At 35.5% G+C, this 19,815-nt stretch overlaps 1 protein-coding gene across 8 annotated transcripts in view; it reads left to right on the top strand.

Annotated features, from left to right (window-relative positions):
* LOC129798851 (extracellular sulfatase SULF-1 homolog) overlaps positions 1 to 8,984 on the top strand; it is a 133,357-nt gene extending 124,373 nt beyond the window's left edge. For 2 of the 8 annotated variants that reach the window (XM_055842267.1, XM_055842266.1), the window contains exons 8-16: positions 2,986 to 3,368; positions 3,428 to 3,502; positions 3,572 to 3,744; positions 3,807 to 3,958; positions 4,026 to 5,330; positions 5,396 to 5,706; positions 5,770 to 5,961; positions 8,091 to 8,154; positions 8,229 to 8,984. In XM_055842267.1, coding sequence (XP_055698242.1) covers positions 2,986 to 3,368; positions 3,428 to 3,502; positions 3,572 to 3,744; positions 3,807 to 3,958; positions 4,026 to 5,330; positions 5,396 to 5,706; positions 5,770 to 5,961; positions 8,091 to 8,154; positions 8,229 to 8,328 — 2,755 coding nt within the window. In that variant the 3' untranslated portion in view covers positions 8,329 to 8,984. The remainder of the gene's footprint in view (positions 1 to 2,985; positions 3,369 to 3,427; positions 3,503 to 3,571; positions 3,745 to 3,806; positions 3,959 to 4,025; positions 5,331 to 5,395; positions 5,707 to 5,769; positions 5,962 to 8,090; positions 8,155 to 8,228) is intronic. The other 6 variants (XR_008751470.1, XR_008751469.1, XR_008751468.1 and 3 more) reach the window with 6 other exon arrangements.
* Positions 8,985 to 19,815: the final 10,831 nt, after the last annotated feature.

Genomic DNA, 19,815 nt, shown 5'->3' with positions numbered 1-19,815 from the left:
CATAGATAGAATTGGATATTGAATTTTGACGTTTATAAAACAACTTTATATCCAGAATAATATAAACATCTGCCTCCCTATTCATTGAAATATTACTGCTCGAACGGAAAAAGAGAGCAGTGAATAGAAACCGCTATTTTCAACTTATCACTGTTTTAAATCTAAAGCTTAAACGGTAAGAGATATCGACTTCTGGTCTTCGGTTTCCATAAGTAGATATTATCTTGGACGGTCTTGTTTTTCCTTTTACCCCTCGCCTCTTTTATCCTCGCCAAAAACCATGTGTTTTGGCTTTTCTCAAAATTGGCCCAAGCTCTTTCAATGATTTTCCGGTTTGATTGAGATTTAGCCTAGACGAACATTTGGTCCATACATACCTATGTAAGAGTGAATCATCATATTTCTTGAAAGCTTTAAATAAATTGAATTATATTGAATGACCGGAAAATTCGCCGTTTTGAATTTGACAATGTCAAAGTTCAATCACTTTGGAGGGCTCATTTTTTAATTGATTTTGGTTAAAATTGGATTTTTGGAAAGGTTTTGAAACTTCTTATGCAGCTGTATCAGTCCCAATTGGTAAAATGAATTGGTGAAGTAATCGTAATTGATTGTTACTATTTTCACATATCACTAATGTCAATAACATTCTAACAATACACAGTTCTCAGCCAATGTCCTAGTTCAAATTTTTTTCTGATTTTTGAATCAATCTAATGGGTACCAATGTGTAATACACCTAAAAAACATATAAAAAGATAATTCACGGATATCTCTGTCTTGGGAGTTCGAGCATTCCGCAAAGCTGGGATGCTTTGCAATCTTTTCTTATCATTTCAATTCAAATTTTTTTCTGGCTAATTTATCCCAAGTCTCTGCTAATTTTAAATGGAAAGGAATATATTTGTAAATCATATTTATTATAGGTCAATTTAATCTTTTCGAACCTTTGCGGAACCCCCTCCCTATAAGTGGATCCTAGAATTGTTTACATGTACCTCATTTATCCCCCACCACTCCAAAACCATGTTTTTTGGAATTGCTCGAAAACGTGTTGTGCGCGATTTATTATATTTTTGGATATGATTTTACTGCTTGAACTCAAAGAGAGAGCAGTTATATAATCGTCTTTTTTCAACTTTTCACTGTTCTGAAGCTCAAACGGTAAGAGATATCGACTTCCAGTCTTAGATGACCCCCAATAAAAAAAAACAATATCTCTCGACGTTTTTTTCCCTCCCTACCCCCCTCTATCCCCTCCAAAACCATGTTTTTTCGGTCTTTCTTAAAATTGGCCCAAGCTTTTTCAATGATTTTCGGATATGTTTTAGAGGTAGTCCAGGCGAACATTTTGTCCAAACATACTATGACCGGAAAATTCGTCATTTTGAATTGTTGAAGGTCAAAAGTCAACTACTTTGGCGGGCCTGTTTTTCAACTGATTTGGTTAAATTTGGATTTTTTGGAAATGTATTGAAATTCTGAACCCGAATGTCCGGTCTTCATCGATAATGAACCGGTTAAGTACCGATTTTGAATAATTTTTTCTGATTTTTTTTTATTTGACCTGAAATTTTGTTCTCGATCTAAAAGCCAAACGGTAAGAGATATCGACTTCCGGTTTTTGATGACCCCCAATAAAAAAACAATATCTCTAGACGTTTTTCCCCCTTTTCCCCTATTCCCCTTGGACGAGAATTCAGGATAATTACCTTTAAGTAAATGAGATGAATGGGAAATGTGTGTAAATGCGTGCGTGAGTAGAAGAGTGAATACAATGTTGTATTCTTTAAGTATATATGCAAGAAAGAGATGTGAGATAGAATGTATGCTGACATGTTGCCAACTCTTTTTTTGTTTTTAGAGATTATCTTGGCGGATATTCATCCATATACCGTTGAATAATTCCTAATAAAATTTATTTGAAGTAAAACGTTGTAAGAGCTCTAGTGAACGTTTTTTTTTGCAACCGCATGATATCCATATTTGGGCTCGTTGGAAAGGTCTTGCAATTTCTGACAAGTTTTAACCGATTCCATAACCGATAACTAATTTTGATTCTAAAATCAATTTTAAGAATCATAAGCTATTTTGGGCGAACTTTTGAGTGATAACAAATCGATTGCGAACAGGTAAACGGTAAATTATGCGAATTGAGAGTTGGCGTCAGATCAATGTCCAAGAAAGACTACTCGCGACGAATTCACAATTTTTCCTATCATCAATTGGAGTAGTGGATAGACAGTGTGACGAAATTTCAGAGACAAATCACAGATTTAACCTCTGAGGAAGGCGCGTTGAAGCGTCGAAAGTTTTGGCAAAGAATTTTGTGTTTACCTGTCCTGAAAGGATTGCACCACATGACGCATCCGGAGGGAGTCCTTCTCCTTGACTTTTTTATACTTATTACTGCCGTCAGTAATCTACCAAAAATCTACAGGAAACTTAACACGATAGTTAGGTATTTTCTTCTGTTGCCCATAGCCTAGGATATAATTGGATGAGGAACTGGCGTGATATGTCTCGATAGAGGACTCTCCGGTGATGGCCAGTGGATTTGGATTCACCTCACAAAGAAAAATACTTCTTCAATTTTGCCCAATCTTGTCCTTTGTTCAATGAAAAAACGACCTTGTATTTTAAATGTAATTTCTAAAATAAATGTACAAATCCTTGTAGCCACTGAAGAAGGTCAATATGCGGGACCGAAAGCTCTGGGCAAAATTGAAGAAGTGTTTTTCTTTGTGAAGTGACTTCAAATCCACTGGCCATCACCGGAGAGTCCTCTATCCATAGCCTAGCTTTACTTTTCGTTTACAGGCATTATCTTGCTCCGACTTGCCTAGATGCTCTATTGAGTAATTTTGGGACTTTTACAAAGTTCAAACTTTTTTTGTCAGTTTTCAAAGAATTAAAAACAGAAGTTCTTAACTGTTTTTTAATAGTTTTGATAACAATTTTATTTTTAATTTCTCTTTCGTTCAGAGTTGATGAGATCGTCCTGAACATTGATTTAGCGCCCACTTTCCTGGACATTGGTGGAGTTTCTACCCCATCCCATATGGATGGTAAGAGTTTTCTACCACTGTTACTCGGACGACATCGAGGTGTGAAGGAAAAGTGGCCAGATACTTTCTTGATTGAGAGTTCAGGCCGTAGAGAAACTCCTGAACAACTGGCTGAAGCTAAAGCTGCTAGAATTGCCGCAGCTGCTGCCATGAAGAATCGAGGTCGAGACACTTCTCTGAAACCGGGAACTTGGACTACGGATTCTATCATCAAGGGACATAAGGAAGCCGCTACAGAACATCACAGAGATTTCCTTGATTTTGGATCTCATGAGTTTGACGATGAAGATGACGATGAAGGTTCGTTCTTCGAACATTATAACGTATCAAAACTGAAAAACCTACATGTTTTGTTTTAGATTCCTTCATTGAAGACAAATTAGAAGATGAGGAGATCCTTGCCAGGTTCGCAGACAATCAATACGAAGAGACCCGTAAGATTTATCATTATTATACAGAAGTATTTGGAAAGATTATTAACTGATTTCAACATTCTTTTCCAGCTCAACATGATCAGCTGGACAATAATTTACCCGTTGGTCCTTTTCTCTCCAAATTAGCGAGGTTGAATTCTGAATGTTCTGATCCTAATCTACATAAGGATTGTGTTCCCGGACAGAAATGGAGATGCGTCAACGAAGATGGAAGATGGCGGAAGCACAAGTGCAAGTTCCATGTAGGACATGTTGGAACTAAGTTTTGAGGAAAGCTATTTCATATCTGATCTTTGTCTTTCAGATGCAGTGGCAGAACCACCTGGCTGAATTGAATCGAGTAGCAGCTAGTCATAATAAGAGAAACTGTGCTTGTTTTGTTCCCAACGGGGTTGTTTATACCAAGCTTAAGGCTAACCATCCATCAAGCAAAGAATTCCATCAAACTCGGAAGAGGTTCGTTAGCCAATCTTCCTTTTGTTCGATTTTGCATTAAATTTTTTTGTATGTCTTTTGGTTACAGGAGTTCTCATTATCATAGGCACAAGAGATCAATTGATGAGAGATACGTTGAGCAAGTTCCTGAGATGATGAAAGAGTTGATCCGGGTATCGAAGAACGTCGCTGAAATTCGTGAGTCTTTAATTAAACCTGCAGAGGCTCACAGGAGGATAAAGCGAGATGAGTCAATCGACCATATCAGTTCTGTTATTGAGGACATTCAGAAGAATCTTGATAAACTGGAGGCGAGTCTTTTGGAAGAGAATGAAAGTATAAGGGCTCTGAATCACAGTGCACAAAACTCAAAGAAAATGTCAGCCAAGTGCTTCATTGAGACAAATGGGAAGGTTAACTGTTCAGACATTATCTATGAAGATGAGAAGAGTTGGAGGAAGAGCAGGGTACAGATTGATCTACTGATCAAGGTTCTGAAGAAGCAAATAAATGATCTTAGAGATATTAAGAAACACTTGAAGGAGCACAGACCGTTTAGTATCAAGGATTACGAGGAATTTGATCAAGTCTCCGGAGAAGATGACTTCAAATCTTATGATTATTCCAGACTGCATTCCGGAGAGAAGTTCTCAAAACATCGTCACAACAAATCTCACAATTTGCACCACAATTCCGGTCATGAATTCCGTCGACGACCTCATTTCCGCAAAGACAAAGTATCCAAAGAAGTTGATGAAGATGAAGAAGAGCAAGGACCTTTGATCGATATGGCTTGGTATACAACAGAGAGGAATGAGATCCCTGCGGAAAGTAGTCCGGATTCTTCAAGTTCAACCATTCCTCACATTGAATCCACAACGAAGCATCACAGACATCGTGAACATCACAATCGTGGGCGAAATGCCACGAGGAAGCACAAAGTAGAACCATCTTCAGCTGAAACATCCTCAACTATTGCTGCGGGAAATCGTAGGAAAACTACACCAAAGATTTCATCAACTACTCAGAGACCTGAAAGCACAACTCAGAGCACTCCTGATGATTTTCATGTGGACTACGAAGAGGAAATGAGTCACATTCCAATCTTCTATGTGGGCAGTGATTCCAGTTCTAGTACAACTGAGAAGACTGAAATATCTACCGAAGAAAATTCTTCAAGCTCAACTACATCAAATATGGATTCTTCCTCAAGCTTCCGGGAGGAGTCCATTGTTCCCAGTTCAACAACAGTCAAGCCTGAGGGAAGAGGCCATAAGCATCACCATGGACATTCAGGAAATAGATCTAATGCTCAAGAATCCTCAACCTGGGGAAAGAAAGTGGAGACTGGAAGTGCGGCTGAATGCTACTGTGATGATAATATTGAAGAGAAGTAAGTTCTTATCTAGTTTGGAATTTACACTGTTCAGATAACAGCATCCTTTATGAATCTTTCAGTGTTCCTGATGAGAAAGAAATCGCTCGGGAGACTAGGAGAAAGCTGAAGGAGGAACGCCAGCGCAAGAAGGAGAGAAAGCGGAACAAGAAGGCTCGTCTGGAGAAAGATTGTCTTTCTGAGAAGATGAACTGCTTCAGCCATGACAATGATCACTGGCGTACTGCTCCCTTCTGGAATGATCAACCCTTCTGCTTCTGCATGAATGCCAACAACAATACCTATTCGTGCTTGCGAACAGTTAATCCGGTGAAAAATATCCTCTACTGTGAATTCACAACTGGAGAGATCACTTTCTACAACTTAAGAATTGGTAAGGAATATCAATAACATTCCTCTGGAGCCTGTTTAAGCCAATAACTTAATGTTCTTGCAGATCCTTTCGAGACGCAGAATAGAGCTTCGAGTCTCAGTCCAGAGGAGAAAGCCCAGTTGCACGAAACACTTCAGCGTCTCAAAGGATGTCGCGGGAAGAGCTGTACACTTCCACGGCAGCACTCCCCAGCTTTCAGCGATTCCGGCTTCCAGTCGACTTCTAGGTCGTCGAAAAGAAGGGTTACTCATTCAGGTTGGTATTTTGGTAAAAGTTCTAAGGAGATTGAAGTTATTCCGCTAGAAAGCGCTAAAGTAACGATCGTGTCATAACTCTTGTCGCCATTGCTAATTATTCCTATTGCAATCTCAAGGCTGCTTTCTTGACCTATTTCAAAAGTTATAGTCACTGTTAAGTCCTTCCTCGAGTTCAACAGCAACTTCGGGTTCTTCCTTTATATTGAAATCTCTTTTGATTTCGTCTCCAACTTTATTCACGTCTTGATAACTCAAGAGAGACTAAACTAACCTAAAGTTATTACAAAAGAGTGCGACGTTCTTGTAGGTCACGACATCTAGTGTGAAAGATTACAACTGTATTATACGGGTATAACAGTCACCATTTATGTCGCCATTTATGTGACAACATCTCCGCACACCGCAACATTTTAGTTGGATGTGATCCCCTTTTACTCCTTCGTATCAGAGCACTTACTTTTCTGTGCCGGCTGATTATGTCTGATAGTTCGCGTTAGTTAACCTCACTCTTGATTCCTGCAGCTTTGGACAGGATGCGTGGACTTCTGGTCCCGAGAGCTTACTCGAACCAGTACTCGTGAACACTTTTCGTTGATGGGGTTGTCCTTTACAACTCTTTCCCTATGAGTGCTAGAATTTCGCAGGATATCATTGCAAGGCACTATCAGTCTGGGTCAGATGAGTAGATGGTCAGATGGGTAGCTAATAATATTCTGTGTCTTTTTGCTTGATTTTTGCTGTTTTTCTATTGTTCTTATCCTTTTTTAATTTTTTTCTTCATAAAACAATGTAAGAGGAACAGACCTTATTTGTTTGTGATAAATAAATCGTCGGTTGCGTCTACCTCTGTTGTATCTGCATTTGTTTTGTATCTGCATTCGGGGCAAGCTACAATACAGACGTACCCTCTTGCGTAAAATGCTGACACAAAAGAAATGCAGATACGACAGAGGTAGACGCAACCAACGAAATATTAATATCAATGTCCATAACGATAGAAAATTTGATCTGCTGGCCGTATATGCCGAAGATAAGGGTACAGAGAGTGTTAAGAGTGTCAATAGTTCGAAGAAAGTAATAACTAAGGCAGGATTGGTTGCAGGCTCGAAGAAACAAAGCAGAATGCGAAGAAGTAGGATGTAGAGGTCTCAGATTCATTCATTACTTTAAATCGCTTATCCCTATCGGTGTCGCGGGACCAGAATATCCAGACCAGCAGCCCACGCCTATCGATCCTCTACAACTTCAGGAAGATGTTTTCGGTGGATCTTAATGCGCAAAACGGCAAGATTCTCCTTGTCCTAGGTCTGATCCGAGGTCGAGGTTCCTCCACAATGGTTTTTCTTGGGATTTTTTTTTCATCTTCTTCATTCATGCGCTGATTATACTATCGAAGTTGTGATTTCTCAACACGAAGAAGCAACTTCTCGACTCTTAGTAGTTTACGAGAGGCTATGTTCCTTACTCGACCTCGGGGAATAATGCCCTTAATCACTTGGACCCTTGGACGTGCCTCATCTCGGCAGCTTGTATTCGCGTTACTTCTTCGGTTATTACCCAAATCTCATTGCTAAGAACAGGAATGAATACAACTTTGGAAACCGATAGTTTAGTCGAACGATCAAGCTCGGCCATCCTCAGCAGACTTCTGCCAAACTCCCTTATTACTACAGAAGCTTGACAAATGAGCGACGAGAGTTCTGCGTCGATTCTACGATAACTCGTACATAACATTCTGTGCATTGTTCAGGTTTTATGGAGATTACTATTACCTTCAACTTATCCACGTTCACCTTCATACCCGTTTCAACACAAACATTAACAAATCAATCAAGCACACGCTGAAGCTCTTCTTATATAAAGGTCATTTGCAATTTCCTTTATCTAATCTTTTACTTTACTTTAATCAAGGCCTGGTCTATTTGGACACCTCAAACAATCCTTTAAGAATCCCTGATTTCTTTTTAAGTACGTCTTTACTGTCAGAAGATCTACGAAGAACTACTGTCTTTGCTATAAGCTTTCGGCTTCAATAGTTTTCCGCTAGGAGCGCATCTAGATGCAATGACAGCTAGCGAGACATCTGTGATATAAATTTGAAAACTAATGGTATGTTTTGTCTTCTAGGTTTACCCTCATTACCAGATTATGAAGAAATTGGACAAAAAAGACGCACCAAAGCACAAAACAAGTAATTGTTTAGTGATTTATTAGAATTTTTATAAAAAAAATCTAACGTTTTGATTTCTTTTGGTTTTATTCAAGAAGAAATGTAAAACGAAGAACCTCGGCACATCACGAGACTCCACAGACAAGAAGTCGTTCGAGACGTCGTCCCTGGAGTTTTGACGATCTCTACAACTAAAGTTCCAGGAGAAACATACGATTGAAAAAAAACTACAAAAAAATATTGCATAATAGTTCGTATACTATAGAAAAGAGAGAAAATGAAAGAAAAAATTCCCATTAATTCGTGATTTTTTTTCAGATTTATTTATTAAATGTTCAATGTGAATCTTTTAGTTAGGCAATTTCAGCAACATTCGTTTGATATTTCAATTTATGACTTTGATTAATTGCAATTTTAATTGCGGTACATTTGAAAGTTCCGACGCTTAATCGAAATTTTACGAGAAATACTTAAGGCTTTTGTGACATGATGGACAAGTTTAAAAAAAAGTAAAAAGAAAATTGTAGTCAAATTCTCGAGATAGAATGTATTTAAGATTTAAAGAAAAAAGTAATTTAAAGGCTAAAAATTAATATAAAACATATTTAAAAATTATTTAAATAAAATGCTAATAGTGCATATTTTAAATTTATTTGTTATACCCTCTTTTTTTATTATAAATTATATTTTGTATCTCGACGGCAAAATAGATGATGATTTTTTGTAAAACATTTAAGCGAATATACTCACAATTAATGTCATAAAATAGATATTAGAGACAGCATTATCTGTAATATTGCACATCAAATAGAAGAAATGAAGAGGACATAAAAACAACAGATAAAAAATAATCGAACGATTTTTTTTTCTACTTCCTCTCACTCTCGTTCAATTTCCTGTGTCATTCCACGTGTGCAAAGCCCATTAGGGGAGCTCTTGCAGCAATTATTTCCTCCATAGCTATCGACGAAAGTGATAATTTTCATATCAGCTTGTCCGTGTCGCGCACTCTTTTTTCTAGGTTGCGGTCAAATAATCTTCTCACCTAGAGCCACTTCGTCTCTCATTCCCAAGAAAATTGTATTTGTGGGTTTGTGGCACGAAAACCACATACGGCGATTGATGCCACGTTATCACTGCACTTTGCCTCAAGAACACGGCAGGAAAGTGAGCTCTCTGTAATAAAATTGTTTTTTTTGTGTTTTTTATATCTAGCCACAAGGTAAGATTATGCTACTATAACACTTAGGGATGAAATATGCAAGTAAGTGTCCTTCATACGGTATTAAAATTTTATCAACTACAGCTGTATAAAATTATTTTGATTATTTAATGAACTCATTGAGAGCTCTTATGGAGCAGGCAAAGTGTTTAGTTTTATTTAGGGAAGCAACTCTTAAGAGACCTGTGCAAAGCAGACCCATCATTTCGTTGATAAACTGGAATATCTTACCAAAAATTTAGAAAGACCTACAATCACCTTTCGTTACTTCGAAGGGGTTATAAAGGAAATTATCACAATGCCTCCCTGGCCGTACATCTAGAAAAGAATTCTGAAAAACAAAATATAGGAGGAGGGGTAGTTTCAGGTCTGAATTAAACATTAAATTTTAAAACAGTTTTATAAAAAGCTGATAAAAAGAACAAAATCTTTGTTATACCTTTTAATTATATTTGGATTTTGGGTTAAAAGAATACTAGGTGAGAGTGGGGCAATTCATACATTCTCAACTTTCAAAAATATAAAATTTTGGTAGGGGAGACCGGGGCAGAATTAGCCACGTGTGGTATTAGATAGTGGTATCTTATAGTTTGCCTGTGAAGGAATATTGGGGAAACCACTCTTTATTCTAAAGGACATTGGGCAAAACGGTCCAACCTTTCGCCACGAATGAAACCTATACGATCGAATAGGTACTGACAAAGGTAACAACTTTTGTACCGGGACCAATCCCAAAAATATGTAGGAAAAGCACTAGAGCATAAAACATATGTATAAGAATTGTAATGATTTTTTTGCAAAACTCCCTTTAAACAATAACGGTTGATTGTATATTGGTCCTTTTTATAAGATTAATTTGTAAATAAGGACTCAAAGAAAATTTTCCTGGAACAAACCATATCTTTATCTCTTCATTTTCTTTGCAATTTTCCATATCTTTCTTATAAATCTTTTACCATGCTTCAAACTCTTAAAAAAAGGATTGTATCTAGGGAAATGTCTCTTATGCAGTAATATTCTTCTTGAAAAAAGAACTAAAATCTCTAAAGATCGCAGGGTCCTAAAAGATACCGTTATTTAAATACTTTGATTAATAAATTCAGAGAAAAAATGGTTTGATTAATAATTTTTTTTGTATTGTAAAATTATTGTAAAATTTTGGCATATACGATCAGTGATTTAGTGGTTTCTGCCGTTTACCTGATGAGATCGGTAGTGAAGTCGGTCGGCAGCCGCAATCAAGCATAGTGAGAGAATAAATTGAATTGAATTGAATTATTATTATTATTAATCGTATCGAGATATTTATTACAAGGTAATCTCATTTTTACAATGCGTTATATCCCGTGTTGGAAGAATCTGCGAAGTCCATTGTAGACCTCCCAGGAGCGCCTTCCCGTAGTATGGTGAATGCTTCTTCCATGCTCCCGGAGTTGTTGGGCGAGGCGGTGCATTTTTATTACGTTATATCACAATGAAAATGTCTTTTTCTAAACATTCAGATCTTTGCACCGGGCGGGACTCGAACTCACAACAGTGAATCGAGCCAGGGAATCGATCCGCCCAAGAGTCAACAGTCTTGCCTATTACGCCACTGATTCCCCTTGAATTGAATTGAATTATACTGAGAACCTTTTGTTAAAATTCTTTAGTAGTACACCCTTACAACCCTATGGACTTCAGCAGTCCTAGCTCCTTTTTTAAGGAGAATATTTCTCTGAAGACGACAAAAGGATTCAAACGAGAAAATACGTTTAACGGAATTAAAGAATATTCGAGGATATTTGAGGAAAATCTGGATACAAGAAGGATAGGGATACGGTTTCTTTTGGGAAAATGTGCCTTGAGTTCAGTTCTCTTTTAGAAAACGTTCTTTGGCGCCAACAACTTACGATATGCCCTTATTTAAGAAAAGCAAGCTTCATGAAAATAGTTCTACAAATTCCTTAAGAACCCTTATTTTAAAATATCTGAAAAAGTTGACGTGATGGACCATGTTTCTTCGGGTCATATGTTCAAGATACATCAAGGACTCCGAAAATACCTGTGATTTGCCGTTACACGAAATAAGTTTTCTCTTTGTTGCCCTGTAATGTGCGATAGCTTTAAAACATGACTAGTTTGTGTGAGAGCTACCAGATGTAGTAGTCAGAGGGAAAATCTAAAAATATTTATTTAAAGCTTAAGTCATATATCGACTCTGTCTCGAATTTCATTAAGATCGGTTAACCCGTTTTCGAGTAATAAATTGTCAAAGTTGTGAATTTTCCGAAGGATATCGTTAATTTCCCAAGGACTGACAGTCCTTTTTGACTTTGGTCTCGGTAAATTTTAAGTCATACACCAATACTTACAAAATAAGCCTGGTTCCATCTCTGGCGAAGGGTTGGACCAGCTCCCATACATTTCTGCCCATTGTCCTTTCCCTTCCTATTTATTGGAATATTTATCAGCCCCATACAAACATTTTTTGTACAAATTATACGCAATGAAAAATTTCATTTGGTAGCTAAATCTACCCCGGTCACCCCTATAATAAATTTGTAATGGAAAATGTCATGTACATTTTAAAATAGCCAATAACCCAGGAGAAACTAGTTGGATGGTAGTTTCAGTATAAGGGAGTCTGAGGCAGAATTAATTAGGTATAGAATTAGACAATATTAGGGTATTGTAACTTTCCTTAAAAAGAATATTAAGCAAATTACTATTTATTCAGAGTAATTAACGCTCTCCCCTCCTTATTCATAGAAATATTCATTACTCTGATTCAAACATGTTGTTTTACAAATTAGACAAAGAAAATTTCATTTCCTGGCTAATTCTACCCCGGTTTCGCCTAGTGCATCCTACACACCCATAATAATAAATCACTAACAAGTCATACAATTTTATGCCGTACCTATTTCAGATTTGAAAATCACTCTAGCCTCTCTAGCGGATGTAGATCCTCCACCACTTCAGGAAGATGTTCGGCTTCAATCTCAAGGTGCTCCAAGGCCAGATCATGAATTTGATTCTTCCACCTTGTCCTAGGTCTGCCCCGAGGTCGACGTCTCCTCACAATGGCTTGCATACAGTTTTTCTGGGAAATCTCTTTTATAAACAATAATAAATTGAATAAAAAAAGGAAATGAAAATTATGTACTGTTTACGTGATCAGGTGTATAAAGTTAGAACTAAATTTAATTTGGAGTCTAATGAACACCTCTTCGATAGGGAACCCCTATTGACATTTTTGTCAAAAAGTTGAAATTTATTTAATGTATCTAATAAAATTTAAGTAAGATGGCGTTTTTTCATTAATCTAAGTTTCTCGATGAGGATAAGTGTTCGAATTTCGTATTCCAAATGGTACAAAGTAGGGTGTAAATAGATCCTGACACGAGTTCTTAAAGTGTCAATAGGTGCTCCTATCTCCCTAGGTTAACTTACAAGTGCTTCCTTATCCAGGGGACTGATTTACAAAAAGACAGAAGAAATGAACTATAATAGAATCTTTAGAATAAGGCTTGGATCATACTGAAGTTATAACGATTATGACTATTTAATCCTTGTTCCTACATTCCTTAAGAACGTTAGCTATTTATTTGAGCACTTGATCATTTTGGATTTTAACTCAGGGACTTCCTACCTGGATTAACTTTCTTTTTGAGAAGGAAAAAAAACACAAAATTTGATCATCTGATCACAAAAAAAACAGCAAGAATGCAAATATTCATTAAGTAAAAGGGTCTGGAATTTTCTTACGGTTTTACAAAAACATATTAAAAAATCACATTTTTTCAGAGTCGCAAATTTTGAATATGTATGAATCTCAACTAACTAGTTTTCACTAAGTTTGAGTAAGTATAATTTTCTTGCTCGAACTTCACAAAGAGAAAGCAGTCTATTTTTTGAGTTATATATATATTTCGAATCCTTATCCCCGAAGGGTCCATTATTTGGTAGAATTTTGGAAATCTGAAATTTCGAGTTTTTTGGCATCACACTGTTTGTCTATTTCTCCGTCCGTCCGGCTATCCACTTGTCCGACCATTACCACCTCTATAGGTCAAACGGTTAAAGATAGAGACTTGCGACCTTTGGGGGCCCTTCATTCATATAAGTCGGCCTTCACATCATTAACATGCTCCTAATTTTTCATCCACTCTCCTCCTACCCTAACCTGAGCCTGGCTAGCGATTCCCTTCCTTGTTCTCGGGTAATTTATATTACCAGCCTTTCTCTCGTTCCATGCTAGTCTTTTTACTGGCAGAGTAGTGCTGTTTCCTTTCGCATGAGGGATTTGCTGACAAAAGACACTGTTAGTCAGTGGATAACGTGGCCTGGAAGTATTCCGCTTGATCTTAATAAGGAATTTTTAGTACAAAAGTCCGGCTAAAAATGGTTGCCTAAAAGGATATTTCATTCCTATACGAAAATACCGTTGAATTATTCCTAAAGCCGGTTTTTCAAGGTCAAAGGTTAAAAAGGCTCTATGAAGCGTATTTCTCAACCGAAGGGTTAATGTTTGGGTTTATTAGAAACGTCTTGGAATTTATGATAAGTGATAATGAACCCATTGGGGAGACCGGCGCAGAAGTAGCCAGGAAATAAAATTTTTCTTTGTTCATAGTTTGGAGAAAACTTAAATTTAAATGGATAGGAAGAGAGGTTATTACTCTGAATAAAAACGCATATTTTCTGCAATGGCTTATACAACCTGTGAAGGAGGATTTCCACCGTTTGCCTCAGGTAAACGGTAAGACGGCGGTAAATGGTAAGACGGCGGTGGACGCAATAGAAAAAAAAGCAATTGACACTTCTGTAAATTATTGTCCTTTTAAAGCATGTAGATGAATAAAATATTTATCTATCTTTCTATAAATTGTAGTTTGTTCAATTCTCTTAATAAGAAAAACTATAACATCACAGTGTTTAATTTTACTGCTGGATGATCTGCCCCGGCTTCCCCTAAGTAACTTTTGTTCTAAAATAATTTTATTCCTCCTAAGCTATTTTGAAGGATCTTTTGAGTCACTGGTAAAAATGAAAGGATCACCTGCGATCTTCTGAAAGTGTCCTTGTTTTGGCACTTTTTTAATTCCGGAATAAACGATTAAAAACAATAAAATAAAAGTCATCTTTGGTGTTCGCTCAGATGAGAGAAACACGAAAGAAGTAATAAGTTTACGATAAAACATAATCTAACGTGATAAATGTGCATACAAAATTTAAGAAACGCTAGTGATCCTTTCAAAGGATCAAATATGATTAATCCATTTAAAAATGATCAAATATGATCCATTTTGGTCCTTTCATTTTTACCAGTAGTGGTGGTTTTTGAATCGATTTAAATCGGTAACATCAAAATTAAAACATCGAGCATTTCGCAAAGTTAAAGGCACTTTGCCACACCTCTTTAGATATTTTTAATTGATTAAATTCACACTTTTCTAAGTCGTAAAATTTAATATATGGATTAGTAACAAACGGACTAGTTATGTATCTCAAAGTGCAGCAACAGATATGAATTTGTGAATTTAACGATTATGGGTTCATTAACACTTTAAAATTCAAAGTAGCATTTTACTCCAATTTTAGGTTTGAAGCTTCTAGGCAAGAATTCTGCTTTGCCCCTTGTCGTGATCTATCTTATAGGAATTTTCCTGGATTCTATATGATATTATATTGACAATACTGCGTTTAGAATAAAATTTAATCCCACTGACAATATTAAATTTATTTCGTTTTCTTTTCTTCCTGACCAATTGCATAAATTACTTGTTAAAGGTTTTCTCTTATTATTTTTGTCTCTTTAAAATTCATATTTTTTCAACTTTCATGGCTTTTTCTTCAATTATCAGATATATTTTGCTGAAAGAACATGTACCAGGAAGTAAAATAGAGTTGATGATGACTAAAAAACCAAGAAGTATATTTAAGGAAATCAATCCTTGATACTGATGTTGTCTTTTCTGCTGAATAACGAGTCAAAATGTTTGAATTAATGAAGATTCACAAAAAAGTTGTTTATACATTTGATCAAGACAAAAAATACTACGACACTTTGCATGCAATTATCCATATTTTCTCTAATATAGTTCTCTTTGATGATTTAATTATTAATGACATTCCACACAATGAAAATACACCCACTTGTATTACTATTTCTTATTCTTCAGTGGGACTTCTTGCGCAATATGTTCACAATTATTCAATCAATCAATGTGACACCAGTATGTAAATTATCCGGCGTAGATTTAGAGAAAAAAATGCAGTAACAAGTTCCTTGTTGTAGACCAAAGAATTTGGGCCAGTAGGTGAAGAAGGTGCGAACTCTACAGCTAAAATCGAGAGTAAAATGGAAGATACTTTCGGTTTTCTCCTCAAAAGTCTCAAAAATCTCGAAGGATTTATTCAGTGGACCGTACCAGGTAGACGATCGTCTATGGAATCACTCTCTCTCTCCTCTTGCTTTTGGCCTCGGCAAAAAATTGTCTAGCCGAAAAATCTGCTAAAACCCACGCTGAGCACCGAGTCACCTTTACGGTGTCTGATTGTGAAACATTTTTTCCACTCATTTTGATTCTTTTTCAGCGAATTTGCCTTTTTTTTCCTCGAATACATTTCGATAGATTTGAATCTGTTTGCTCGATGTTTTACTAGAGACAAAGAACAAAAAAAAAGAAGTCTACAGAAAACAATAGGACAAGTTCAATAGTCACATTTCACGCACTATTTTTCTTCACAATTTCTTACTTGACGCCTGATATCGCTCCTCATTGACAAAGCCCAATCTTCATACCACGAAGCACATTATTACGAGGTTGTTTAGAGAGGAAACCAACTTGTGGTGTCACTGATAAACTCAGTAGAAACCTAATGTGAAAATTCTCAGCGATAAGACTGAGATTTTTAGGAGAACAAATTAAAAGTTATATCTGATTTTGTGGCTAAAAATACAAGTTAATTTTAAACCAAAATGAGAATTTTTGGAAAAAAATAAACCATCTTTATCGAAAACAATTCAGATAACAAAGTGGTTTGGTGCCATTCGCCTTAAGTTATTTCATGTTCACACGAATAATTGCGATGATAAGTTTAAGAATAGTAAATTTAGAAATATTACAGTGATAAATTTAAGAATTCAAAAAGGCAATGTACTCTGAATTTTCTTTTTTTTATTGTATAAAATAATTCTTAGGGTAAGTAAATCTTGAAGTAATAATTGGAATACGGATTTTGCAATAACGAAACAATTTATTTCTTAATACTAAATTAAAAAAAATGGTCTGTAAAAAAATAATAAAAAAGTGAAATTGATCGAAAAAACAATTTTTTTCAGTTAAAAGGTTTTGAAATTCACAAATTTCCAAAATTAATGAGAAAAATGTTTAAAATTTATGAACATTCTTAAATGTAGAAAGTTTTAAAGGATTCGAACAAGGAGTATGGGGAGTAAGAACATTGATATTCTGAGCCCTATTTTTGGAATATTTTTCTTACAGAAAACATGGATATTTATTAAATTTATTTAAGCACGTTTCACGTTAAGATAGACAAAACTGGTCTTCAAAAAAGTTACAGAAGAATAAATTTCATATAAAAATATTTAAATTTGTTATTTTTCATTTTTGGGAGCAAAATGTGAGAATTTCTTACATATATAAAAAAACGGTGGCAGCCAATATCCCGAAAGCCAAAATCCTGAACGCCAAAATCCCGAATGTTCAAAATCCTCAAAGGGATGAAATTATATGGAGGAAAATATTTAGAATAATTTCCCAAGACACAGAAGATTTCCCTTTGCCTCCAGCAAGCGCGGGTACAATCGTGGGAGTCGCTATAACACTTTTAAGTATTCGGGATTTTGGCTTTAAGGATTTTGGCCCTTTCGGGATTTTGGCCCTTTCGGGATTTTGGCGTTCGGGATTTTGACCGGGACCCATAAAAAAATATATAAGCAATGTTGATAATCTTCGCAAAACCGACTTTTTGAAAAATTGGTCTAAAATAAGCATATTTTTCTATCAACATGGGGGAGACCTAGTCTTCAGAAAAATTGTAGAGCAGTAAATTACCTATAAGATGCTTCTTAAAAATTGATTAAGTTTTCAAAGAGGTGGTGGTAGCAGAATATGTAGAAGTAAATATTTCAAAATATCCATTTTGACACATTTTGCCCCCAGTCTCCCCCACCCATTTTAAATCAACGTATTTTACTTGTGTCGTAGATAACAATATCTACGTAGAGGTGGTTATAACCTAAACTGCAAAATTTTAAATTTTAATATCTTAAGCAAAGTGAATAAATTGTTTATTGTTTTCTTATGTGTAATTCTTACATAATCACACCTATTTTATGATTTTAATATACCTCAGTTATAATTTACACTTGATTTCCGATCAAAATCCTGAAAATTAAAATCCCGAAAGGGTCTAAATCCCGAATGAGTCTAAATCACTAAATGCCAAATCCCAAAAAGCCAAAATACCGAAAAGTTAAAATCCTGAATGAGTCAAAATATTGAAAAGCCAAACTCTCAAAAGGCAAAATCCCGAACACCAAAATCCCGAAAGGGCAAAAATTATACATTATCCTCTATTCAATTTCATCTCTGTCAGGATTTAGGCTTTCGGGAATTTTGTCGATTCGGGATTTTGACTATTCATAATTTCCAGCTATTTCCAGTGACTCTCGCTGTTTGGGATTGTGGTGTTTGAAATTTTAACATTCGGAATTTTGGCATACGGGGTATGGGCCGGTACCATTAAACAAAATTTTTCACTTCACTAAATATTCCCTCAATGCTAAGGCAACGTTTTAAGCTCTAAACCCTTAAATTGCCCTTTTATAAGATATTCTAATTCTCCGATAAACATTTAAAACTATAAAGTGTGAAATTTGTTCAAGGCCCAACGTATAAAGTTTAAACGAAAACTTTAAAATGTCTAGACTGAAATATTGTAAAACGTTTTAAGTGTAATTAATTTTGAGCCTGAACATGATATACAATTTTGACTCTGTAAATCTTCAATTTTTTTATCTTACAATTGAGATGTATATGATGATGTATGAACCACTGCAGCAATCCAGTTTATCCCTATTAATTTTTAAATCTTTCATGATTAACTTCGGAATTTTTTCTGTCTTAAATTTCCCAGAGAATATTCCAGAGAAGATCAAGTGATCTTAACGTACATTTACAATTTAAAAATTCTTTGGACTCATATCTTCTGGCGTTTGCCAGGGACAGCTTCTTTTCCTCAATTAAAAACTTAAAATTTTTCTCCAAAGCTTTCAACCTTGAGCTCGGTAAGAGGCTTCGTCAGTGGATTTATTCAGAATTTTTTAATTAACTAGAAAACGTCTAACGTTTGCTTACATATCACCACTAGAATTTTTCAATTTCTTGAAATTTTGAAGATTATTTTCTTGAAAATTCTTATCTTTACAGTTGGCTCACTCTCAGTCGCTTTGTCTTATACTCGAAGCCTTCTGGTTTTCCTGTATAGCCCAGAAGGGGAATTCTCTAACGCTCTGGCAATACCATATGACAAATTGAGTTCGAATCTTAGGAGAGCTTTTTCGAAAATGCGATTCTGTAGTCGTGAGATTGCCATTTCAGCTCACGTGGCATTGTCAGAAGTCACATATTTGAGATTTCTGGCAATTCAAATTACAATGAATTTTGTTAAACAAATCAACCAAGACGTACTGTATTTTCATAAAATCATCAAGTAAAGGGATTTTATTAAAAATTCAATGAACTGCATTTTCGAACTCATATGATATGGCAAAAAAAGCTCGAATGGCATTGTCAGGTTTCGAACTCACGTGTGACAATGCCACGAAAATTACAGAATTCCCCTACAGACCATCAAAATAATGATCAGATTACATTTCGATCAGTTTCTAATCTGTCTCTTGGTTTAAGCCGAGAAACGTCTTAGTTAGTGGGAAACTGATGGGAATTTACTCAAAGCATTATTTTGATTATAATTATACGTTAAGTCATCTCTCGGTTTAAGCGCTTCTACTAAGAACAATTTTTGAAAAAATTGCATTTTTGAAGGAAATTGCCTACATTTCTGTAGGTGGAAACATCAAAATTCTTTTTGACAAAAATTGTTCTTATTGTGTAGAGGCTTTAAGTAAGCCGTAAGTGTGTCCAGAGCATTAGACATCTTCAGGGATAGACTAAAATCAGCTGATGGATCACATCTGTGTAAAATAATTTAAAACATCTTAATCTTTGATTAAATTGAACAATGTTTTATGAATTCATATCAATTAAGAAAAGAAATAAAGATTAATAATAAAGATGAATAACAAAATGTGTTTATTGAATTTATCAAGTTTAGTACTGCAATTTTTTTCTGTTCATTTTATTGGGGTTTATAAATTCAATAAAATCTAAAAATACTTTTATTAGCATAATAATTAAAAATTATAACTTCTGCAGTATTCGAGG

The sequence above is a fragment of the Phlebotomus papatasi genome, chromosome 1 (assembly GCF_024763615.1).
Source record: "Phlebotomus papatasi isolate M1 chromosome 1, Ppap_2.1, whole genome shotgun sequence".
NCBI lineage: Eukaryota > Metazoa > Arthropoda > Insecta > Diptera > Psychodidae > Phlebotomus > Phlebotomus papatasi.
Note: the sequence above shows the minus strand (reverse complement) of the source record. Positions and strands in the feature narration are given on the sequence as shown.